This window comes from Corythoichthys intestinalis, chromosome 16 (genome assembly GCF_030265065.1).
Source record: "Corythoichthys intestinalis isolate RoL2023-P3 chromosome 16, ASM3026506v1, whole genome shotgun sequence".
Classification (NCBI taxonomy): domain Eukaryota; kingdom Metazoa; phylum Chordata; class Actinopteri; order Syngnathiformes; family Syngnathidae; genus Corythoichthys; species Corythoichthys intestinalis.
The window spans coordinates 29,196,240-29,222,205 of record NC_080410.1 but is presented as its reverse complement, the minus strand read 5'-3'; the positions used below and the strand labels follow the sequence as shown (position 1 = coordinate 29,222,205).

General features: G+C 41.1%; 1 protein-coding gene across 1 annotated transcript; it reads left to right on the top strand.

Moving 5' to 3' along the window:
• Nucleotides 1–1,439: 1,439 nt before the first annotated feature.
• On the top strand, nucleotides 1,440–25,854 carry gas7a (growth arrest-specific 7a). The gene is made up of 10 exons (XM_057861350.1): nucleotides 1,440–1,806; nucleotides 6,819–6,908; nucleotides 6,999–7,114; nucleotides 11,698–11,772; nucleotides 12,044–12,122; nucleotides 14,477–14,608; nucleotides 14,684–14,807; nucleotides 15,013–15,092; nucleotides 15,219–15,317; nucleotides 22,229–25,854. The coding sequence occupies exons 1-10, from the start codon at nucleotides 1,684–1,686 to the stop codon at nucleotides 22,340–22,342; spliced, it is 1,032 nt and encodes a 343-aa protein (XP_057717333.1). The 5' UTR covers nucleotides 1,440–1,683; the 3' UTR covers nucleotides 22,343–25,854.
• Nucleotides 25,855–25,966: the final 112 nt, after the last annotated feature.

Below are 25,966 nucleotides of genomic sequence, written 5' to 3'. Positions count from 1 at the left end.
CCGATCATGTTTCTTTGCTCCCGATCCGATCCCGATCGTTTTAGTTTGAGTATCTGCTGATCCAGATATTTTCCGATCCGATTGCTTTTTTTGCTCCCGATTCAATTCCAATCATTCCCGATAATTTTGCCCGATCATATACATTTTGGCAATGCATTAAGAAAAAAATGAATAAAACTCGGACGAATATATACATTCAACAGACAGTACATACTGTAAGTACTGTATTTGTTTATTATGACAATAAATCCTCAAGATGGCATTTACATTATTAACATTCTTTCTGTGAGAGGGATCCATGGATAGAAAGACGTGTGACTTCGTATATTGTGACTAAATATTGCCATCTAGTGTATTTGTTGAGCTTTCAGTAAATGATACTGCAGCCATGCCCAAATGCATGATGGGAAGTGGAACCATGACTAATAGTGCTACCAATTGATATATCTTCTCTGCGTTGGGAAATAACAAGGTGTTAAGAAAAAGATCATTTGCTACCTTGCTTCCCCACATTGCTCCCCATGATATTTCTAATCGTAGGGAGAGGGATTGTAAGGCTTTAGCCAATTAAAATACGGCTCCAAAGGCTGCCAAAATTCACTCTATTCATTTTACGCTGCCTTTTATCTCTCTATATAGGTAAAAAGGCGCCATTACAGATTGAGCGCGACAATGCGTGAGTGGGTCGTGCAGCGCATGCATTAATTGCGTTACATATTTTAACGTGATACATTTTTTAAAAATGTAATTACCGTTGTTATTAGGATAAATTTGATAACCCTACGTTAAGCCTAAACTAAAGACTCTGGATGAGTGTAACATATTATGTCTGTAACGTTAAATACAATTAGAAAACGATTTAATTAAAAAATATATATATTAAAAAAAGGCATGGACGATATTTTTTTGCCGATTCTGATACTTTGAAAATGACGTGATCGGACCCGATTGATCGGGACGTCTCTACTTAAAAGTCTTACATTTCGCTCACGTCTAATCAAATTGGACTGGGAGGGCTGGCAGCAATCATTTGATCAAATGGATTAGACGTCTTCTGACCATTTTACTCGACATTCAGTAGCAACAACACTCTTACTTGAGTACAGTTCTTAGCTCCTCCGCATTTTTTAGGAAAGAACCTATAGTCACGACACAATCCATCAGAACTACCAAACGGCCAGTCAGAATTTAGCCTTTTTTCTCACGTTTTCATCGTCACCTTTCTGAGCGGAGGCTGTTTCTCATTGGTTGCCTGTTCTTCCCCCCCCCCCCCCCCCCCCCCCCCCCCAGCGTGTTGTTGTAATGAGGCTTTTAAAGACCATCATGCATCAGAGCCCCCACCGCCTCTCTCTGGGGAAAGGGGTGTAAATAAGCGTTCCTCCTCCCTCGCCCCCTGCTCGTTTTCTTTGCCGATCACACGTTGTGGTGAGGCAGCTTGCTGCTGATTCTTCCAGTCTGCGTCCCCCCCTGCCCCGCCCCCCAGCCAACATCCGTCTCCTCGCCGTCTTTGAGTAACCTGAGGCTACACTCGCTGCCACCTACCCCCCGTACCCCTTACCTCGGCGACAGCAAGCGCCCCCTCCCCGCCCCCTTTTCACTCCACTCGCATCCCAGCCTGGCGACTGGAGGCTCAGGCGAGGGAAGAAGCAGGAGCAGGAACAGGAGGAGGCGTGAGGGAGCAGCATGGAGGGCAGCTTTGACACCGAGGAGAGTTTTGACGACCCATCGTGTCTCGCCCCGCAGCCGCCCGGATCTGTGTCGCCCGCCAGGAGGCGAGTCCACGAGGTGAAGGAGACCAAGACCACGGTGAGTGACTTCCTTGTCTGTTTTCTGGCTCACTGCATTCTGGGAATTTTGTGTGTTTGACTTCATCCATTCATTTCCAATAATGTGATCTTCATTAGGGTTAGGGTCTACTGGACTCTCATCCCCCTGAAAGCCAAGTAAGGGACTGGTCATTGGGACTGTTTTTGGAATGCGGGGGGAGTCCCGAGCACCCACACATCGTGCCAACTAAATTAAACCTTGAACCTCATAACTATGATGCAGACGGGCTAACCGCTCCTCCATCGCGCTAGTCTGTAAAACGGCCAAGAAAGAGAAGATGCGCACTCTCTTCTTCATCTCGATCATCTGATTCGTGCCATTCTTTAAATTCACGGTGTATAGAGCTGTTTTCATTTTGTCTGTTAATGATGTGTGTAGGCAGGCGGGTTGGGTTGGGGAAACGCAGGTTTTGTGACCCGCGGCCGTTGAGTGAGAGAAGAGATGCAGCAGGTCCAGTTTCCATGGCGACAGAAGACCAAGCTTACTCGCGGCTGAAATAATATCGGGAAAGATTCAAACAACATCGATAATTCTTTGGAGTGAAACAACAACCCTTTTTCCCATATTGGCTATTGGTCCACCGTACCCTGAGCGACTTGACGGAATGTGACTGAAGTAGATCGTAGCAAAAAAAATGATAGTTGTAGCCAGAAGCAATACGTATTATCCAGAAGGTGGAAAAAAGTAACGAGACACAACCTTTTCCATTTTCTGGAATTGGAATGAGTACTCTTTGGTGAGGAACCATTGTTTGCTGCCTGAACCTGCGGTAATTTCAATTGTATCTAAGTTGAAATCAATGGGTTGCAGTTGCCATCAATGGTAGCCAATGAGTCAAAGTCACCACAGTTAAAAAGCTGGTTGTTGGATGTGGTTTGTGCCTCAGCAAATGCTTAACGGAGCTTGGGCCTGACCGACATGGAATTTTTGATATGACAGAAAAACAATTCTGATAACCGATTCGTTTCAAAAATATATAATGAATAAAATAACAGATTTACAGTGTATCACAAAAGTAGGTATACCGCTCGCATTTCTGCAGATATTTAAGTAGATCTTTTCATGGGACAACGCTGACAAAATGACACAATGAAAAGTAGTCTGTGTGCAGCTTATATAATAGAGTTAAATTATTTGCCCCTCAAAATAACTCAAAATATAGCCATTAATATCTAAACCCCTGGCAACGAAAGTGAGAACACCTCTTAGTAAATACGTACAACCCTAAATGTCCAAATTGAGTACTGCTTGTCATTTTCCCTCCAAAATGTTGTGTGACTCGTTACAGGAGTGCTGTCAGCAATGCTGCAGAGATTGAAGAAGTGAGGGGTCAGCTTTTTAGTGCTCAGACCATACGCCGCACTCTACATCAAATTGGTGTGCATGGCTGTCACCCCAGGAGGAAGCCTCTTCTGAAGACGGTACACAAGAAAGCCGCAAACAGTTTGCTGAAGACATGTCAACAAAGCACGTGGATTACTGGAACCATGTCCTATGGTCTGATGAGACGGGCGGGCTTTCTTGTGCAGCCTGAACACTAACAGGCTGACCACCCACTTCTTCAATCTCTGCAGCAATGCTGACAGCACTCCTGTAACGAGTCACATGGCATTTTGGAGGGAAAATGACAAGCAGTACTCAATTTGGACATTTAGGGATGTACGTAGTTCCCATGCGGTGTACTCACTTTTGTTGCCAGGGGTTTAGATATTAATGGCTATATACTGTATATCAAGTTTTTTTGAGGGGAAATAACTTAACTATTACCGTATTGGCCTGAATATAAGACGGTGTTTTTTGCATTGAAATAAGACTGAAAAAGTAGGGGTCGTCTTATATTCGTGGTCTAGACATTATACCCATTCACGACGCTAGATGGCGCCAGATATCATTGAAGTGATGTTCTGTCATGACAGATCTCAGCTACTCTGAAGTTTAAACAGTTTGCATTATTTTATTGCAATGTGTTCCTTATTCAGATTTGTTTCAATACTACAATTATACTTAGACTTCACTTTGATGGCTAATACAGTTATTGCAATTTTGTTGTTTTACCACAATAGATAAGTTTACTTACATTTCAAAAACCAGAAGCCATTCATTTACGAATGTGATAGCACTTTAGTTTACACATTTAAATGTTCAGATATTAAGATTTGAATGAAGCAAAATAACATGCTTTTTCTCTCAAATATATTGTTATAATCATTTGTTTCGGATGTACTGTAATTATTTTCTGTATAAAAATTAATTTGGTGTTCAAAAAGTTCTTTTTTTTTTCAAACATGAGTCTTGAAAAAGAGGGGGTCGTCTTATAATCAGGGCCGTCTTATATTCGGGCCAATACGGTATACAAACTGCACACAGACTACTTTTCATTGTGTCAAAGTGTCATTGTGTCAGTGTTATCAGATGAAAAGATATACTTAAATATCTGCAGAAATGCGAGGGTTGTACTCACTTTTGTGATACACTGTATGCATGAAATATATGCAGAAATGATTGCACAACATTACTTTATACTTCAGTCAGCAGTGTTCAAAGCATAACATGGACTAATGAAATAGAACTACTGTTTGATTTTGCAGGGTTTCTTTCAAGGATTTTTGTATTGAGCTGTTTAAAATTACCTGGATGCTCGAGTGTGAATGTTTAGATTCCATTATTGGCTGCCATTGATGGTGGTGGAAGAACCAGACCTGCTCTAAAATTGCACTATTTTACATTGATGTCACAGTAACGTTTCCATATTACTACTTACAAAACTGAAACTAAGGACGAGTGTTGTTAATAACGGCGTTAGAATATAACGGCGTTACTAACGGCATTATTTTCTTCAGTAGTGAGAAATCTAATTAATTACTTATCTTGGCAACGCCGTTTCCGTTACTGAGGCGGGGAAGGCGTGAGTAACGCGATGCTACTATGCTAGGTGGCTCCAATAATACCTGACTGTAGCCGATAGCCAACAAACTAGAGAACAGAACTAGATGCCAATGACGGACACGGCGGCATTAGCAACATGTATAATAAAGAACTAGATGCGTTAGTAAATAGCCGCCATCTTAAAGCAGTACACTTCTCAAGAAGGCTCTGTTGTAGAGAACCATCCTAGCGAACCTAAGTAACTTTTTATCTAAAATGCTCCTAAATTGGAAAACTTAACTTAAATTTATCTTTAAATGATGAACCAGTTTTAGAAGTTACACATGTCGAAAATAGACAGAAGGGAACTAATGCAATAACGGGAGCAATTTTAACAGCTTTAACGGTTGATTCACAACATTAAATGACTTCCAGACATATCAAAGGTTACTATCTAGTTATCGCAATATCCGCAATACCCCTGTGTCTAGTCAAGTTTAGGGTAAAGAACTGGGCTAGCACCAGTTGTCCCAAAAACCATTTAAACTTCACATTGTGTGACCTGTTTTTTTATTTTTTTCTATTTTTTTATTTTATTTTTTTTTTTTGATAAAAAAAAAACAAAACATGAAAATTATCACCAGTTACTTTGCCAAGTAACTAATTACTCTTACATTCAGCGAACTGAGTTACTAACGCAATTACTTTTTGGGAGAAGTCATTTGTAACTGTAATTAATTACTTTTTTAAAGTAAGATTAACAACACTGCTAAGGACACAGATCAACAACCTTCCTATTGTACTGTTGGAATTGCTTTAATGTTATTTCATAAATTCAACTAGTAGGACAACGTGGCACTCGTAACCGAAATAATTGTTACTAATAAGACACGAGTCGTTCAAATAGTGCGCCGAATGTCTCACTGGAAGGACAACAAACTTACAAGTCCATGATGCTAAACTGACTTTCCACACATGCACAAACACAGTTCATTCGTCGATATGACGTCAGGTGTTTTTGTGCGCCTCACGTTACACTGATGCACACACCGTTGCCATGGGGACGCCACACACGTAACTGCATGGTTGACCCTTAGATAAAAGATGGTGGTTTGACCTTGTTGTCACCTTCACACTAACTTGAGGGGGGGGGGCTCCTGTAATGGGGGCCTCGAAACAGTTTTTTTTTTTGTGTGTGTGTATTCAGAGAGGGTCACATATTGCCTAGCAACAGCCAAGTCAAGCATGCCAGCAGATCATATCACGGAAGGTCTCCGTATCGCCGGGGTCCGGTCCCTTACTTGCGTCGGGTTGCCGAGCGGTGTGTCGCCGTGGTGTGATAAACGTGTCTGCTTGGCAACCGTCGTCATGGCAACTGTCACTTGGATCTAGCGGGCGGAAAATTAACAAAGTGACGATCACTAAATCGGCCTCTTTTTCCCGACGTGTCCTGAAGCCAACCGTGTGCGTGCGCGTGTGCATGTGTACAATTATGTAAGCGGTTGTGTTAGTCATCTGCTTGTGGTCTACTGGGACATTATGGGTTGGATGATGGATGTTGGTGAGAGTCGGACCATGATGATTACTGTATATTGTAGCTCACAGTGTAATGTTTGTTATGATGGCCGTGTTTATTGCTACTTAGGAGTTTTTTTTTTCTTCGCACATTTGTAACTGAATTCACTCATATATCAAATCAAATTTGCCCATAGAAATGAATTAAACTAGCGTTAATTGGTGTCAACAGCCTGCAGTGAGCTGGAGCTTCTCCCAGATAACTTGGGGCAAGAGGTCGGGTCGATCAGGGACTGGTCGCCCATGTTAGGGAACGTCACATGACCTGCACCTGATTGTGTCCATGACCTTACAGATGGTGTGTTACATAATTTTAAGCGTGAGACTAATTAGAGCCGTACGCTGACGTGGACCACACTGACCGTGTTTAGCCCCCACCCCCTCCCCTGAAGGCTTCGGCATTGCCGTGGCAACAGAGCTTTTCCTCTGACTGCTTGACCTTTTTCCCTCCTCTACACCGTTTGCTTTACTTCTCGAATGTTTCCGACATGTTCCTCTTTCCCGCTCTGACTTCCTGTATGTGTTTGGCCTGCGTTTCTGAACACGCGTAGATCAATGGAGTGACATTTCCACTTCCTGGAGAAGGACCTGAGCAGCAGCTGCTCAAACCCAACGAATGGAGCTACTGCGATTACTTCTGGGTGAGTTCCACATTGAAAGTCATTAACCTCACACTGACCAAACCCAAAGCGTGGACTTCCTGTGTGAAAGCCTGACTTCCTGTCTCACAGACAGACAAGAAGGACCCACAGGGGGCCGCGTCGGTGGGAGGATTCGAAGTTCTGCTGCAGAAGCAACTGAAGGGCAAACAGATGCAAAAGGAGATGGCGGAATTCGTCCACGAGAGGTACAAACAGCAATTTACGATTAAAATGTGTTTTTGAAGCGTCCTTACGATAGATAACTGATTTCAAATGTGAAATTGCCAAAATACCTGGTTCTTTGTTGCCTTTCTTGACTACATTTCAAATTATATTGAGTGCACCTGAGAACCTAGAGAACTGTAATTTTCGCACAATAAGGCGCACCTGACTATTAGCCGCCACCCACCAAATTTGGCACGAAAATGGCATTTGTTCATAGCCACGCTGAAATATAAGCCACAGCTGTCCTCACTGTATTATGGGATATTTACACCAAAAGATATTAACCGGTAACACTTTATTTGACAGTGGCATCATACGACTGTCATAAAACCAAATGAACCATCATGAAGCTTTGAACCAATTGGCTGCAAAGCTTTGAACCAATACGCTGCAACGCTTCATTGCTTCAGGAAGCTTCATTAGGCCATCAGTGCTCCCATGGGGGAGACACTGAACCTCTGCTGCAACCTGCTGTCAACACTGTTGTTGTTCAACCTTGCTCCTAGCATGCATTGCAGCGCTACAGATGTAAATAACTATCAAAATTCATGTTCTATGCTAATTATTTCTTCAGTCACTGTTCCAGTCGGGTCATTAATTGCTAGGTATGGTATTTGGTAACACATTATATGACAGTGGTGTGAGAGAATTTTATTCATGCTTAAAACACAGCCATTATACATTATATATTTTGTATGCTTTTGTTATGCTTGCATGAGAACATTGTAGCATAGAGCGTCACTGTTATATTAATCGTCTTGAGTGTGCCTTCCCATGGCCTTGACGATTGTAGACTGTATCACAATATGCCCAAATATGGACTGTTATGTTCCTATGTTTTTCAATATGCCCTGAATGAATACAAGGGAGGACTGTGGTTTCTTATCATCGTTCTAGCTGGGACCAGTGCTCAAGGTCTCAGCTCAAAGATGTTTTTGTATGGAAAAATACCCAGGTTTGTGAGATGATGAATTTCGTTTCTTAGTAAGTGTTGTTTCCCGGTGGGCTTCGGCACCGCCCTTTCAACAGTATAAATGTCCAGCCTCTGTTGTACTTCTTTGTACTCTGGGTGATCACAGCTCCTGGCTGAGTCACATCATTTTGTACCCGAGAGTTCTTGTTCATAAAGCCTTCGAAGCAAAGCAATCCATGGTTGGGGTCATATTCATTTCTCTAATCGAGCTATCGAGGTAACACTTGACTTGGAGTTCAAATTTGAGCTTCTCTGACAAGTGGCACCATAAAACTGCTATTATTATGACATGACATTGTCAAGAGCATTAATGGATGCTTATAACAGATGTCATTTATTGTTATCTGGCAAATTATCTCACTTTTGAATGAATGTAAAAGATCCAAGCTGGACATACAGTGGGGAGAACGAGTGTTTGTTACACTGCCGATTTTGCTGGTTTTCCCACTTGCAAAGCATGTAGAGGTCTTTAATTTGTATCATAAGTTCTCTTCAACTGTGAGGGACGGAATCTAATACAAAAAAACATAAAATCACGGTGTATGATTATTAAATAATAAATTTGCATTTAGTTGTATCAAATACTGTAAGTATTTGATACATCACAAAAATCGAACTTAATATTTGGTACAGAAACCTTTGTTTGCTATTACAGATACCAAACGTTTCCTGTAGTCCTTGAAAAGGTTCACACACACTGCAGCAGGGATTTTGGCTCACTCCTCCATGCAGATCTCCAGAGCCTTCAGGTTTCGTGACTGCTGCCGGGCAACACGAACTTTCAGCTCCCTCAATAGATTTTCTATCGGGTTCAGATCTCGTGACTGGCTAGGCCACTCCAGGACCTTAAGATGCTTCTTACCGAGCCACTTTTTAGTTGCCTTGGCTGTGTGCTTTGGGTCGTTGTCATGCTGGAAGACCCAACCACGACCCATCTTCAGGGCTCTCACTGAAGGAAGGAGGTTGTCAGCCAGGATCTGGCGATACATAGCCCCATCCATCCTCCCTCAATACGGGCAGTCGTCCTATACCCTTGGCAGAGAAGCAGCCCCAAAAAATGATGTTTCCTCCTCCATGTTTCACGGTTGGGATGGTGTTCTTGGGGTTGTACTCATCCTTCTTTTTCCTCCAAACACGACAAGCTGAGTTTAGACCAAGAAGTTCAATTTTGGTCTCATCCGACCACATGACCTTCTCCCATTGCTCCTCTGGATCATCCAGAGGGTCAGTGGCAAACTTCAGACGTGTCTGGACATGTACTGGCTTCAGCAGCGGGACCTTGCGTGCGGTGTAGGATTTTAATCCATGACGGCGTAATGTGTTTCCGATGGTTTTCTTCGAGACTGTGGTTCCAGCTCTCTTCAGGTCATTGACTAAGTCCTGCCGTGTAGTTCTGGGCTGATCCCTCACCTTCCTCATGATCAGTGATGCCCCACGAGGTGACATCTTGCATGGAGCCCCAGAACGAGGCAGATTGACCGTCAACTTGAACTTCTTCCATTTTCTAATAATCGCTCAAACAGTTGTTACCTTCTCACCAAGCTGCTTGCTTATTTTCCTGTAGCCCATCCCAGCCTTGTGCAGGTCTATTATTTTATCCCTGATGTCCTTACACAGCTCTTTGGTCTTGGCCATTGTGCACAGCAAAAAGCCTGGTGTTGAATTGATTCTCACAGAGTCAATTTCAACTCCTTTTCAGACTTTATATAGGTCCACACTTTCTAGAGTCAAATTAACACTTTGGAAATAGTTCAATATCAACACCACACCAAGAGTTCCTTCTTTAACTCTTTACCAGAGTTGACGTTATTAGGCAAATAACACTGCTCTGGGTTAAATGTTTACTCCTTACCAGAGTTAGAATAAATAACACTGTGCTCTGAGTTAAATATTTTACTCTTTCACAGAGTTGAATACCTAATCATTTTACTCCTTACCAGAGTTAAATACAATTGATTTACTCTTTACGAGAGTTAAATAATTAAATGTTTTTTTTACTCCTTCTGAGAGTTGAATAATTAAAAGGTTTTACTCTTTACCACAGTTAAAAATAGGGATTAGACAAATGACAGTTTCACATATAAAACATTTATTAAAACAAATAAAATATTAAAATAAATAAAACATTTCGTTTGACCATGTTCTCCCCAGTCCAGTCAGTCTTTCATTACAGCAGTATAAAATCAACTATAATATATAGATGTTCATCTGAGGCACTGTATGAGCTCTGAACATCGAACGGTGTGCAACATTTCAGCTCAGACATTTTATTTATACACCTTTCCTCACTTGTGGATACTCTGAAAGCATGACGATGCTCATCAAACATCTCTGTAAACATCATGTTTGACAAAAAATAAATCTGGTCGCGACGCAGCACCGTGTTGGTCTGTTGGCTCATCAAATTCAAAATGAAGTGCAGGTGTGTGAGTCGCGGGAGGAGCTTATTTACATCTATCCTGAGTTGAGTTAACACTGATGTCACACCATTTAAATCAGAGGGTGTTAAAAATTACACTTTGGGAGTCGAAATCAACTCCAGGGCGGAGTGATTTGAATCAACAATTAAAAACAACTCCAAACACTTAACCATTACACCAGACAGTGTTAAAACAACACTTTGGGAGTAGTATTAACTCCGATTTCCATCAACTATTTAAAATGACTCCAGACACCTAACCATTACACCAGAAAGTGTTAGAATTGAGTGGTATTAACTCGGGACTGAGTTGGATAACATTGACATGATCAACTCTTTCAAATAACTCCCACACTGAACCCAATTTAAATACAATGGTGTTAAAATGACACATTGGGAGTTGAAATCAACTCTGAAATGTTTAACCCTGGAATTTCAACTCTTTAATTTTTGCTGTGTGGAGAGGTTGGAGTTTTTTTGTTTGAGTATGTGAACAGGTGTCTTTTATACAGGTAACAAGTTCAAACAGGTGCAGTTACTTCCGGTAATGAGTGGAGAACAGGAGGGGTTCTTAAAAAAGAACTAAGAGCCGAATTTTTTACTAGTTGGTAATGTATCAAATACTTATTTCATGCAGTTAAATACAAATTTATTATTTAAAAATCATACAACGTGATTTTCTGTTTTTTTTTTTTTTGTATTAGATTCCGTCCCTCACAGTTGAAGAGAACTTATGATACAAATTACAGACCTCTACATGGCTTGCAAGTGGGAAAACCAGCAAAATCGGCAGTGTATCAAATACTTGTTCTCCCCACTGTAAATTGAGTTAGTGACGTAATTTGCCAGATGACACTTAATGACATCTGTCACAAGCATTCAGTAATGCCCATGACATTGTCATGTCATCATTGTGACATTCTGATGACAGTCTTATGAAGTGTCCGTCAAATAAAGTGTTACCTATTTACCCAAATAAATAAACAAGTAAGGCGCACTGGACTATAAACCACGGGATTCAAAATGAAGGAAAAAAGTAGCAGCTTATAGTCCGAAAATTACGGTACTTACTCACGAACTGTCTAAAAGCATTACGGAATGGGCGTTTCAGTATACAGCAGATTTTCTCGATCTGGAATAAATGTGTGGTCTATTTTGTGCTTGGGTTCCAGGATTAAGATTGAAGAGGAGTATGCCAAGAACCTGTCCAAGCTGTCCCTCAGCACTTTGGCGGCTCAAGAAGAAGGGTGAGAGGGGGGATAGATCAGATTGAAATCAGATCCTGTTCAGTCTTGAAATGCGTTCAGATTCATTTGATAACATTCAACAACAAAACTGGGAAAAAACAACAACTGTACATTGAACAGATGTATGTCAAGTTGTGCATTTTGGGTGAATCCCAAGAAGCCCATTTACACCCGCTGAACAACAATAGCAATTCATTCTTAAAAAGTCATTAGTGAAGGGTATGCGTAATGAAGTGACTTGACTTGTGAAATCTCTGTTTCTGGTGTTCAGGACTCTTGGTGAAGCTTGGACTCAGCTGAAGAAAAGTCTCCACGATGAGGCCGAAGTGCACCTCAAGTTCTCCAACAAGGTAACTTGCAAGTTAGCAGAAGCACTGCTTTACAACTTAGATTATGTTTGTTAGGTATGTAGTTGGTTGGTTTCTAAGTAAGTCAGCAATGGTTGGCAAATTATATCACGTAGGGGGATAGTTATTCTTCAGATAGTTCGTGAATTAGTTAGCTAGGTGGTGAGTTTGCTATGTTATTCTGATAGTTTAAAGCCTGAGTTAAGCTCCTGACGCCGCTGAGCTTTCAATAGTGCTGTGTTGGGGGTACGCGTTGTTCTGTAATTCACCGCCAAGCCACTAGAGGGGTGTAGCGTTGTGTTTTTACAGTTTTGGGGCCACGCTTGTCGACTTCCTCTAGTTTAACGGAGAAAAAAACAAAACAATGCAAGATCGAACGCTTGAATGTGGATCTTCAGCTCATCAACATTGAATAAATGTTGATCATACAAACGGTTTAGGCGGTCTTTCCGACTTTTGATGCCGCACAGAGAGTTCTAGCCTCGGGTGGAGACCAGCAAGCTGTGGCGGCTAGCTTCAAACTGGCGTTGAGCACTGTGTCCAGCGTTTTGTCCAAGGTCTGCAGAGCATTGTGGACAGCCCCCCAGCTCGATTTTTTTGCCATGTACTACAACCAGCCAGTGGGAAGCCATAGCAGATTTCTGGCGGCTATGAAACTTCCCAAACTACGTTGGTGCCTTGATGGTAAACACGTTATCATGAAAGCACCGAGGCACTCTCAATCAGTGATGATGTATAAAGTGTGAACTGTCTGTTGTTGAAAATTAAACATCAAAACAACTTTTTTGACACCAATCCTGTGCTTTATTCCTCATATACAGTACTTGAAGTGTGAAATGTAAATAAGTCACAGACTCTCAGCAAACATATGTACACAATAAATGATGAAGTGCACCAACCAAAAATACGACATAAAGTAATAAAAAGGTGGCAGATTTTGGCCGACTTGCTCACCGCTTCGTGTGGCTATTCGCTTCCTAACACAAACATACTTGTCTCGATGGTTCTTCCATTTTTTTATTCAATCGCTGACTGACCTCCAGCCCCATATTTTCAGCAATTTCCTCCCACGGATAGCTTGCCATTTGGCAAATGTCTTGACGAGACATTGTAGAAGATGTCGTACTTGCTCTTTGATGATACTCCCGTCGGCTTGGTCCACTTTTGCGTGTAGCAAAACAATGTTTGAAAATGGCGGTGATTTCGCGCTGAACCGGAAAAAACAGTCTGAGCAAACCAATTACAGTCCATTTTTGCCACGTCACCATGCGTTGACGTGACGCGAAGTCAGAAAATTGTAAAGGGACACGAGTGGCTACGGCGGAGGGTCGTAAATCGGGTCTTCCTTGGCGGCGCAGGTCTGCCGCGGAAGCATAACTCAGCCTTGAGAAGTTGGTGAAGGAGTGGTAGTTTGTTATCGAGCTTCTTAGTTATTTGCTAAGTATACACAGTTAGCCAGTTTGAAAGGCTACATTCATTCTGCAGGTCTTAATGCAGAATTTCGATTTTTTTGTCATATCTGTTCTTTTGGCGTGCCCGTTCAGACTGCCTTTGTCCATTGAGACCGCTCAAGTATTACGCATGCACACTAATTCGCAGTCCGACACGCACTGAGCAAGAAGACCCGCATGCGCAGAAGCATCAAAACAAATGACTACACATGCTGGCTGTCATCCGTCATTCCAGGGCGATCATGTTTTGATTTCCAAAAAGAGGAGACAAATAACAGTCATAAATAAGGCTTATATTCAAAGTTTCTGTGGATCGATAGCATGCACGCACTGTCATTGCATGTCACACACACATACGGGCAGTTTGCCCCGACTCTCAGCCATGTAAGCAATCTTGAAATATTGCTCAGATAGAGCAGAGAGAAAACCAATCATTCTCAGGCATATCCTCAACCCAGTTTTATTTTTTTATGACTGTTGCCAAGCCCGACCCTTCCCCAAAAGCCGTGTTCAAGGCAAGCTAGGCGCTAATGGAACGCTGCACTGCTACCGTAGCGCGCCGTCTCTCTCGCTCTTTGATGACGTAATTGCTGCATGAATTCCGATTTGGGAGACTTGCCAGTTCAGACCGCCGCGACGTTCTGGAAAAATATGGCCCAGATCGGTTTTAAACCACATACGAAAGTGACTCAGATCGGATTTGAAATGGTCCACTTCTATGCGACTTATCCCGTTCAGGCCGTCAAGTTAATGCCTCATTTGAGTCGGAAAAACACGAAAAAATCGGATTCGTGCATTAAGACCTGCAGTATGAAGGTAGCCTAAGTCATCTTTTTTGTTGGTTTGGCAGTCAGCAAAAACTAGTCAACTAGTTTTGTTCTTCAGTTGCTTGGTTGTCGTGTTTAGCTTCACACTGAGGTGGAGAAACCTCTGCTGACGTTCCGAGCCGACAATTTCAAGAAGGACCTGAAGAAGTATGACCATCATATCGCCGACCTCAGGAAACAGCTGGCCAGCCGATATGCTGGAGTTGAGAAGGTACTGCAGCTTGTGCATTTTTTCTTTGACCTTCTGCTACCTGTCAAGACGCTCTTGCTGTTGTTTGCGTTTCAGGCTCGGAAAGCTCTAGCTGAGCGGCAGAAGGATCTAGAAGTCAAAACACAGCAACTGGAAATCAAACTCAGCAACAAAACCGAAGAAGACATCAAGAAAGCTCGCAGGAAATCCACACAAGCAGGTCTCTACATGCTATAGTTTTGTATGTACAGCACCATTGACTTGTAACCAGTCAATCTAATTGTCTACTCGGAAACAGTGTCTTGTTTGTCTAACACTGACTAATAACCAGTCCGCTGATTGTCTATATGAGCCGTAGTATTGAGTTTTTCTACCCATTTTCCTGAACACAATGTTTGTGTTTATTTCCAATTCTTCTGCTTCAGGAGATGACCTGATGCGCTGCGTGGACCTTTACAACCAGGCTCAGTCCAAATGGTTTGAGGAGATGGTGACCACCAGCATGGTAAACTCAACTTGCGTTTATTTGAATGGAAGAAAAACAACAAACGTGCTTCATCAACTAGGATTCTGAAGTAAGACCAATAGTGAAAGGTCAGTGGAACACATGTACGTGTTGTTGTTTAATCAGGAGTTGGAGAAGCTGGAAGTGGATCGAATCGAATGGATACAGCAGCATCTCCGTCAGTACACGACGCTCAGACACGAGACAGACATGTTCAACCAGGGCGTAAGTTCCAACTCGCTGCCAGCAAACAACTACACAACATGGCAGGAAAACACAACAACAACAAACAAAAAGTTGACACTCAAACACGGTTTAGTTGGTTTAAAACATTCTCTTTGGATAGGATACATCAACAACATCAGTATTGTAGTATCCAGGCATTTGTGCCATGTGACCAGAGGTGGGTAGTAACGTGTTACATGTACATGTACTTTTTGATAAAAATGTACTCCTAAGAGTAGTTTTATTAAGCCATACTTTTTACTTTTACTTGAGTACATTCCACGAAACGCAGTCTACTAAAACATGAACATGTGGATTAGTTGATCTTCCTCAAGAAAAATCTGCCCTTCAAAAAAAAAATGGACAGTGTTGAGGAATAAAAAATGAGGAAGCATAGGCATAAGTGAATGACTTTGTGTATTAGGTTAAAGTAATGATTACTGACCTGTCTGTCTAAAATGCCATGTTTTTATTCCCCCAATTATACCAGTCAAAAAGCATAATTTATTATTTACTTATGATAACACTAGCAGGTTTAAATCCTTTTTTTTTCTAGAGCTGCTGCATATAATTAATATTTTTTGTTTGTAAGATGTTTACGTTGAAAGTTTGCACTCAAATTACTTACCTCTTGTGTTAAAAACACCAGGAAATACAGTAATTGAATTACTGCACTTTATTGTTGTCTGTCACTGGAGTTTTATTTTATTATCAATCCCATCCAAGAAAATGACGGTCATATAGTTAGCCTTATTTATTCATTTTTTCATAAAAAAATAAAACATAACATTGGTATGAAATTTTGTTGTTTAATTTTGCTATATTAGAAATGTGGTCTTTTTATATGTTTAAAATACTGTACAAACACACACAACAAATATTAGGCTCGAGCGTTTACGTCACAGCAGCACGGGATCGTGCGAGATTTGCGACAACGCAGCCATTGCGGAAGCACGTCTGCATCACGGGACATTTAAACTTAACGGCAAATATCATTGAACTACGAGTGCCAAAGATGGGAAAATGTAGGGAAAACTTGCCAGTTCGATACAGAGACAAACTTGTTACCACGGCGAAGAACAGATATGTGAGCAATTTTAAGGATGTGAACAATGTTGACCCTCACGAGCAAGCCGAACACAAATGGAATAAAGATGTCGACAAGCTTCCACCACTACGCAAAATGGACATCATGCTGTATTTAGTGTTTGGTGTATGTTACTACACTCATCAGCAATTCCGAAACTACAAATCGCTACAAAGCTACGAACAGTTTTGCTGCGGATGGGTGCAGGATCTTCACATTATGACCATAGCAAACGGCAACACCATCTTTCTAGCAAAGGTAGGCAATGTGTGTTTACATTAGTCTGTGACCACGGATGTACAAATTTTTTGTTGCATAAAATGTAGCCTGTGTACAAATTCTTTGCCACTCTCTCACGTCAAAATATTACAGCTTTTTCATTTAGCAACGACAGGAATTATGTCTTATGAAGTCAATGCACATGTATGCATGCTAGTTGTTTAGCTGTAGTTATAGCTAACAACAAGCCGACTTAGGGCGTAAAGTTACTGAAATTTGCGTAAACAAACGAAATTAACTTACCGGAGTGGAAGTGCATAGAGCAAACTCAGTGTGTAACTGGAGAATCAAACGTTATGCCCTTCCTTCTGATCGAGGCCACCCATGCCATTCTTCGACGTTTGGTAAGTTCAGATATGAGCTTTGCTCGCCTTTTCTCCACGTAGGGATCCGGAAGAAACTCAATGGTGTTCTGTCGAGCTGTACATTCTCCTTTCTATTCGATCGGTTGTTGCAATTCTTTACTTCTATAATTTCCAACCATTTTTAAAGAGCGACCTGTGTTGAAATGCCTCAGTTTATGTTTCTCGCTTCCACAATGGCGATAGCGGCGGAAACCTCGCTAGTGCCACGTCATACGCTCGAGCCTAATTTACTATCGTATCGTTTTCACTCTATCGAACCGTATCGTTCTTACACTGTATCAAATCGTATCGAATCGCTCGTCCTTAAAAATGTATCGTTTTTTAATCGAATCGTAACCTGTGTATCTAGATACATATCGAATCGGCTTCATGCCAGAGATTCCCAACCCTAATTGATAGGCCCACAACACCTCCAGAGGGCTCAATGGCGACATCTGGCGTCCCAGGTGTGCCCCCCTCCGCCTTTCCCTGGATGTTATTTTGCAGCCCAGATGGGGTCCTTTCTCTTAATCCATATCCACCTGCTGCTTCGTTCGGCTGCATCAGACAACGATTTGACAGCCTGCCGGAAGGCCTGACCTCTCACTCCCATTCCTTTCAGAAGCTTGGTTGTGGATGTGGCAACGAAGCCTCTGCACCCAACTTCAACTGGAAGCACCCGGGCACGCCACCCGCTTTGCTCTGCCTTGGCTGCAATGTCCGCGTACCTCAGTCATTTGTGCTCATATCCTTCACCAACTGCTGCTTCCCATAGCACAGTTAATTCGATAATGAGCACAGTTTTCTGGGAGGATGGCCACAAGACCAGGTCGGGCCTGAAGTTGGTTGTAATGATCTCAGGTGGGAAGATGAGTTTTTGGTCTAAGTCAGTGCTTCTCAATTATTTTCTGTTACGCCCCCCCCCCCCAAGGAAGACGTAAATGTTTCGCGCCCCCCCCCAAACTCTGCCGCCACTGTAAATAGTATCATTTGTCTATAATCTTATAACAAGTACGCCTCTGCCTCACATTGTGTCCTTTTTTATATTAGAGAAAATAACAGATCAACTCTTAAAGTATAACTTTATTAACATTGTTATGTTTTTAACAGAAAAGACAACGCGCATCAATTTGCCTGAATTTAAAAAAAAAAGTCACATCCAAACTGTAAAAATACACTCAAGGTACATTTTTGACCATTTGATACTGTAAAATAAAATCAGTAAATAAGAACATTCAAATTGATTAGAAACATTAACTCATGAGGACAATATGCCCAAAAATTTGACCGAAAAACAAAACTGAATAGAAGAAAAAAAAAAAAGGGTGTCTTTTGACAGAAGGGCAGTTTTTATTTTCGCTGCTCACAGTATCACCTCCAGTTTGCAATGCTGTGGGGTTGTTTTGCACTGAGCATGCTAACAGTGCTCACTGGTTTACTTATATAACACTGACAAAGCGGGACGATTGTTGGCAATATTCGGCACGTTTTCGCTGAAAAACATCCAAGCGGCTTATCAATGAGATTGGGGTCTAATGTCTTTAAGTGGCGTTTTAATTAATTTCGCTTCCGGCTGACCGCTATAATCATTTTTAGACACAGTAAACAGTGGTCTTTCCTCATCTACCACTGTATTAAATGTCAAAGCCAAAAGGCAAATGACCCGGAAAAAAGCGCATTCTCGGCGGCTGAGGGAGAACCGTACGTGAGGGCGGTCGTCGAGACGATCCCAAGGCGAAAATGGCACTTCTCGGGCGGACACGTGTGAACCGGAGAAGACGGTGGGTTGCTGCGTGAGTCTGGCCGGAAAACGGCTTTCGAAAACGGCGCACAGCTCTTCATATCCCTATTCTGCGTGCTCTTGCTTACTTCAAAAATACCGCGCGCACTTTGAAAATGAGAGCGCCACTGCCACCCACTGAGTGGATGTGCAAGTACACTTTATTCTAGTACGGCGCAAAAAAAAAAAAAATGGCCCCCCGAGGTCACATGCACCACCCCTGGCATCGCACTGCGCCCCCCTGGGGGGGCGCGCACCACTATTTGAGAAGTACTGGTCTAAGTCAACCTGCATTTTCCAGTCTCGGGCAGAGTTCAGAAGGGTTGAACTCTGCCAGAGAGACATCGCAACAATGATCGCATTACTCCATTATACCAATCAGACACAAGCTTGCCGTTCTAAGATCATGCCAGCCTGTTTAATCACATGGTGTCTTTAAATCACCGCAAAAAATGAAGTATTTGACATAGCGCGCTGCCCTCAACATGCCCTCGAAAGCGCCGATTTTAACCTCTCTCCCAGTTTTTATTTGGCATCGCTAGACCACAGAAAACTGGAGATCTGATCCTTTTAATTTCATTATAGTAACTACAAGTATGCAGGAACTAATCGCTATCGATCGTTAAGTAGGAACTATTTTCTCCACTAGAGGACACTCATGCTCTTTGGACAAATAATGCTTCATTTCTGTAAATTTTTTTCTCTCGCCAAAATTCAAATGTTTTGTTTTTTTTCATGTCTTTGTCTTAATGTGGTTATGTAATGGGTTATTGTACAGTATCATTATAATAACAGTTCATATAGATAACTTTGTGCTGGAAAAAAAATGTTTTAAAAATAAATCAAACAAAAATGTAAGCAGTTACTCACAATATTAATCATGACTTGAGTATTCTTTTCACCAAATATTTTTTTACCTTTTTTTAGAACATTTTTGGATGACTACTTTTACTTTTATTTAAGTAAAATTATATGGAAGTAACACTATTCTTACTTGAGTAATTTTTTTGGCTACTCCACCCACCCCTGCATGTGACTAATAGTAGTTATCGATAAGCCTGCACAATATATTGTTTGAACATCGCCAACAAGATGTAATTACAACATGTAATTGTGTAATGTGCGCATGCACGATAGTCCCATCGCAGGACGTGCATTATTTATTTATTTATTTATTTTTTTTATGTAAACTTTTGTTTTTCTTTATCAAGCACATGGCTTGCTGGATCCCTATTATATACACCAATCTTCATCATTAACAGATAAACCCCCTTAGCCCGGATTAAATGGTATTATATGAATACTAGGGATGTCCCGATTGCATATTTTTGCACCCAAATCCGAGTCCAATTCACCTTATTTTAAGAATCTGCCAAAACCGAGTCCCGATGTGATAACGCAAAAAAGAAAAATGTGTTTTTTTGTTGTTTTTTTTGCTTTGACGCTCCCGCTGCCGAGAACAGCCCCTCCTTTACACAATGAATGAGTTACCACAGCACACTTCAGACTGTGTACCAAGCTCAGCAATGATTGACACATTTGTGCCTTTGATCTTAGAGCTACCGAGGCGTCTCTGGCCAGATCAAAGCTACAAATCTGTCAATCATCGTTAGCTTTAAGTACCAAATGCAACATGCACTGGTGACCAAGAAAAACAGTTTGGTCGTACTGCTTTTCGGGAGGGAGGGTGAGAGGATGTATGAACTAGAAGCAGAAAAACATAAATATATTTTTTAAAATTAAAAGCACGATCCTTTTCACCCGCTTCCGATCCTCTGAAAAATGGTGCGTTCGGACCGATTTCCGATCATGTGATTGGATCGGGACATCTATTCCAGTGATCTCCAACCCGGTCCTCAAAGGCACGCTGTGGGTGCAGGATTTCATTCCAACCAGACAAATGACGACACTTTTTCACCAATCTAGTGTTTTACAAGTGCAATCAGTTGATTGCAGTCAGGTGCTGCTTGTTTTAGCAGAAACCTCATTGGTTCAACTATCTGTGCTTGATCAGCAGGAACAAAAGCCACGACCCACAGCGTGCCTTTGAGGACCGGGTTGGAGATCACTGATCTATTCAATTCAATTTTATTTGTATAGCCCTATATCACAACAAGGTTGTCTCAAAGGGCTTTGCAGAGGCAATATTATACACAGTCAGAAACAGTAGATGAATTAAAAAATTTCAAGTCCTGGGCATCCCCCATCCTTAGACCCTCCATGTCGGCAAGGGAAAACTCCAAAAACCCTTTGGGAAAAATGAGAAACCTTGGGGAGAACCACAGTCAGGAGAGATCCACTCCCAGGACGGACAGGCTATAGATGCACCAGGACTGATGGTGGGTGTTAGCAGCAGGAGGTCCAGTTTTTAGAGATGCAATGGAATGAAGAAACAAGAGGAGGTCCATCTAGCCAGATGAGATGGGGGGGGGGGGGGGGGGGGGGTAACGAGGAAGTCCATCCAGCCAGGGGTCAGGATAGTCAGGAGGCTGCGGCTGGAAAATAGCCCCTCCTAAGAGGGGAGGGGGGAAAGGGGACACCGGGTGACTAGTGATGAAGAGACTAGTCAACTAGATATTAGAATTAGAAAAGAGAAATAAAGTAAGACAAGTGGTAGGTAGAGTGAGCTCAGACTGAACTGTGAGTCTCGTCCGATTTCAACTAGCCTGACTATAAGCTTTGTCAAATAGGAACGTTTTTAGTCTAATCTTAAATGTACAGACTGTGTCGGCTTCTTTAATACGAGCTGGAAGCTGATTCCATAAAACAGGAGCTTGGTAGCTAAAGACTTTAGCTCCTACTGTACTTTTAGAGACCCTGGGAACTACCAGTAGACCTGCATTCTGAGAACGGAGTGTTCTGTTGGGGGAATAGGGAACCAGAGCATCGGTGAGATAAGATGGCCCCAAACCATTAATTGTCTTAAATGTAAGAAAGAGGATTTTAAATTTAATTCTAAACTTGACTGGAAGTCAGTGAAGGGCCTGGAGCACAGGGGTGATGTGCTCTCCTCTATTAGTTCCTTTTAAAAGTCTTGCTGCTGCGTTCTGGACTAGCTGAAGAGCTTTGAGAGAACTTTTAGGACAAGTTGCAAGTAAGGAGTTACAGTAATCCAATCTAGATGTAATGAGCGCGTGAAAATATTTTTTCTGCATCGTTTTAAGACAAAATATTTCTAATTTTGGCTATGTTGCGCAGGTGAAAAAAGGCTGTTCTGACATCTCTAATGAATACAATGTGGTCATAGTGAGTCAATCAAAGTCTTCCCAAACAGAGCTATTCAGATCAGTTCAGGACATTGGCTTCTTGTTTGGTCTCTCCCTTACTGAAAAAGTCTGTAACTTACCCTGTTAGTTTTGGTTACAAATAAAATGGCTGATAAGTGCAAAACAATGAGTCTGAACTACCTTGATTTGTCCAGACGGTGGAGCCGGTGGACCAGCTGCTGCAAAAGGTGGACCCGGCCAAGGACCGGGAGCTTTGGGTCCAAGACAACAAGACGGGTCACGTCAGGCCCGTCGACTTGGACATCTGAAGGCATGGACTGCTGTAACCGGTACCAGAACCAGCATGTTCCTAGTACATGTGAACCCTGCTCGCTTCTACATCTTCTGCTGTCGTGACGTCACTCCGGTTTTCTTCAACGTTTTGGTGTCTCATTTAAAAAAACAAAAGGGAAAAAAGTCTTGATATGATCTCATTTATTTTTGGATATCAAGAGGAACTCGTGGTGGACTATTTTCATATTTTCTAAGATGGCTGCTAGACATAGACGTTTCTGCCTCGTGCAAGGAAAAAAAGTCGGATAGCGTCACACTGGAAAACCTACTTGTGCCTCAAGTGTTTGTTTGGATGGAAACGGGAGACCACAAGACGGGTTTTACTTTTTCTGCCAAGCGCGCCAGTTCTAATGTTGGTTCACTACAATGGGGCACAAGTGTTCGGGAACAGTTGACACAAAATTGTGCTTTTGAGAAATATAAATTCTAGCTGCAAATTAGCAAATTGCGCTTGTGAAGAAATTTAGGGCATAGCTGTTATTTCGCAAATTGTCTTCGCAAGGCGACATAAAGTCTTGTCGGTCAGGTTCGAGTGTGACTTGCACGCGTCTCAAGTGTGAACATAGGCGGGGTTTGACTTTTGGGGCGGGGGGGGGGGGACACACACAATATGTTGATGACCCTGAAACGCAGTGTCAGCAATCAAATTAACTTACAAGAATATTTATAATAATAAGTCGACAATGAGCGTTTTTTTGTTTCGCATCATTCTTGAGGGGAATTCTAAATCATAAATTATAAAACAGTTTTCGCCAAGATCGTCATTTATTGAATATGGTACGCGCGCCGGTGTCGTGCCAATGTAGTTACCCCAGTCAAAAATTGTATCGCCTGGGCGGAGCCATATGGAGGTAGATTTGTGTCTTTATTATTCAATCAAACAAACAGTTGCTTCAATAAATTAAAAAAAAGGTGCTTCAATCAAAATATATATTTTCAATTAAAAAAAGTCACTTCAAATAAAAAAATGTGTTTGAATGTAAAAATAAATTTGAAACTCAAAAAAATGCATGTGAAAGCTAGTTTTCTTTGATTTAATTTTTTTTTAATTGGAGTCAAGTTTTTTTTTTTTCGACTGAAGCAACTTTTTTGATTGAAGTAATGTTGATTTGTGTTTGGGCCACATTTTGACTCGGACGTTTTTGTCTTAATCATTTCTTCAAAAAATAAGTTGCTTCAAAAAATACATATTTTCAAAAAGAAAAATCAAGTCAGTCAAAAAAAGAAAAATTTTAATCATAGAAAACGTTTTGGAATGCGAAAAAATATTTGAGATTGACAAATTTGCATATGAACAAACGTGAAATTGAAAAGTTTTCTTTGATTGAAGCAATCCTTTTTGTGTTTGGGCCATATTATGGGTAGGACATTTGTGTCTAAATCATTCAATCCCCCTAAAAAAAGTTGCTTGAGTCAAAAAAAAAAAAAAAAATTCAATCAAAGAAAAAAATCATTTTAAAAATAAAATTGCCCTCCCCTAATTTGTTTTTTGGAAAATTATATGCAAAGCAAATGTCAGGTTAAGGTGCTAGTCACATGATCTGCTCGAAAAATAATTTTGACCCATTATAAAAATTTTTTTTTTTGTTCATTTCATTCATTTTTGTTGCAGTTTTATTGGTTTGTAACTTATATATATATATATATATATATATATATATAGGAAAGTCAATTTCATATAATGACACTTTTCGGCCACCAGGCGGGGGCCTGCCCCCCTGCCCCCCCCTTAAAATCCGCTTATGAGTGTGTGAATTATGCATTTCATGAGCGCAAGTATTCAATATATATATTTTTTAATCTAAAAAAAATAAAACTCGTTTATGTCGTCTCTTCCGGAATCTGTCGTTCGCCAACATTTCCACTGTCTTCTTTTATGCTGTGTGTACACAGATGACAGTCCTGCGGCGCGCCCTAGCTGGTTTTTATCTGTAATTGCATGTGCAGTGTGTGTGTCTACATTTTGTGTTTTCTTTGGATGTTATTGCTAACACTCCACTATGCGTCCTTTTTGTGGTCCTTTCTGAACACTTGTTGTGTTTCGTCGTTCGTATTTGGATGTTCAGAAAACATCCTGCTCAAGTTTACCAATCTCGCGTGCGCTCCACTTCATCTTTTGGGGCATGGTTTTGGGGAGCACGCTATGGAATGCATCCTGTCCCTCATAATAATTATAAATGATAATAATGTAAAGAATAAAGCTCCTCTTGGAAAAATCAACTTGGGTTCTTCGTTATGTAAGCGAGGGACAACTATGGGAAGAATACAGAGATGAGGTCGGTGAGGAGAGTGAGACAGGTGGAGTTCACAAAACACACACAAAAAATGGACATTTATGAAGCCCGAACATCCTAAATGGCGGCGAAAAAGGTGAAATTAAACATTGAGATGATGTTCTAGTTCGTCATTCAATGTCATTTTAGAGATTTTATTCATCCACGAAGGGAATTCACAGCTGGGTTCACGGTGAAAACAAGGCAAAGCAGGCAGGTGCTAATAAGGATATAAAAAAAAATACAAAGTATTAAACACTTTCGTTTGAAAGAGGTTGCCCACTTCCACAGGAGTTTAAAGTTGCAATTAACGTGATTGGATTATTAGTTGGGTCAGTTGGCATCGACCTTCATCTCATGATAGGATTAACACGCTTAGCCTGAACCCCTCCTTGGGTTCCTCCTACACTTAATCAACAGTGTATGTAAACACATTTAAAACGGCTTAGCACTAGCGTGACACTCCGGACCTGCGGGGGACAGCGCAGATACAAGATCCCGAGGCGGCGCTCACTAGAATATGGTTTGAGTTCATCTTTATTTAGGCAATGTAGATTTTTATGTGGTCGACAACGACAATAAATGTATTGGCCCGAATATAAAACGGCCCTGATAAAAGACGACCCCCTTTTTTTCAAGACTCAAGTTTGAAAAAAAAGACTTTTTGAACACAAAATTTTTATACAGAAAATAATTACAGTACATCTCAAACGATTTTAACAAAATATTTGAGAAAAAAAACATGTTATTTTGCCTCATTCAAATCTTAATATCGGAACATTTAAATATGTAAACTAAAGTGCAATCACATTCGTAAATGAATGCCTTCTGGTTTTTTGAAATGTAAATAAACTAGGGCTGTCAAATTTATCGCGTTAACGGACGTTAATTAATTTTTTTAATTAATCACGTTACAATATTTGATGCATTTAACTCACATGCCCCGCTCAAACAGATTAAGATGCCAGCAAAGTGTCATTTCCACTTGTTACTTGTGCTTTTTGGTGTTTTCCGCCACTCTGCTGGCGCCTGGGTGCGACTGATTTTATGGGTTTCAGGCTTCAGCACCATAATTATTATTGACAACAACTAGTTTATTTTTTGATTGAAATTTTTAGAAACTTTATTAAAATGAAAACATTAAGAGGGGTTTTAATATAAAATTTCTATAACTTGTACTAACATTTATCTTTTAAGAACTACAAGTCTTTATATCCATGGATCGCTTTAACAGAATGTTAATAATGTTAATGCCATCGTGTTGATTTATTGTTATAATAAACAAATACAGTACTTAGGTACAGTATGTTGAATGTATATATCCGT

What these genes read in the sequence shown, in the direction of transcription:
- gas7a (XM_057861350.1), top strand. Translation starts at nt 1,684, where the DNA reads ATGGAGGGCAGCTTTGACACCGAGGAGAGTTTTGACGACCCATCGTGT. An exon ending in CAGGAAATCCACACAAGCAG is followed by an intron (nt 14,808 to 15,012) that starts GTCTCTACATGC and finishes CTTCTGCTTCAG; the next exon opens with GAGATGACCTGATGCGCTGC. An exon ending in CAGACATGTTCAACCAGGGC is followed by an intron (nt 15,318 to 22,228) that starts GTAAGTTCCAAC and finishes TGATTTGTCCAG; the next exon opens with ACGGTGGAGCCGGTGGACCA.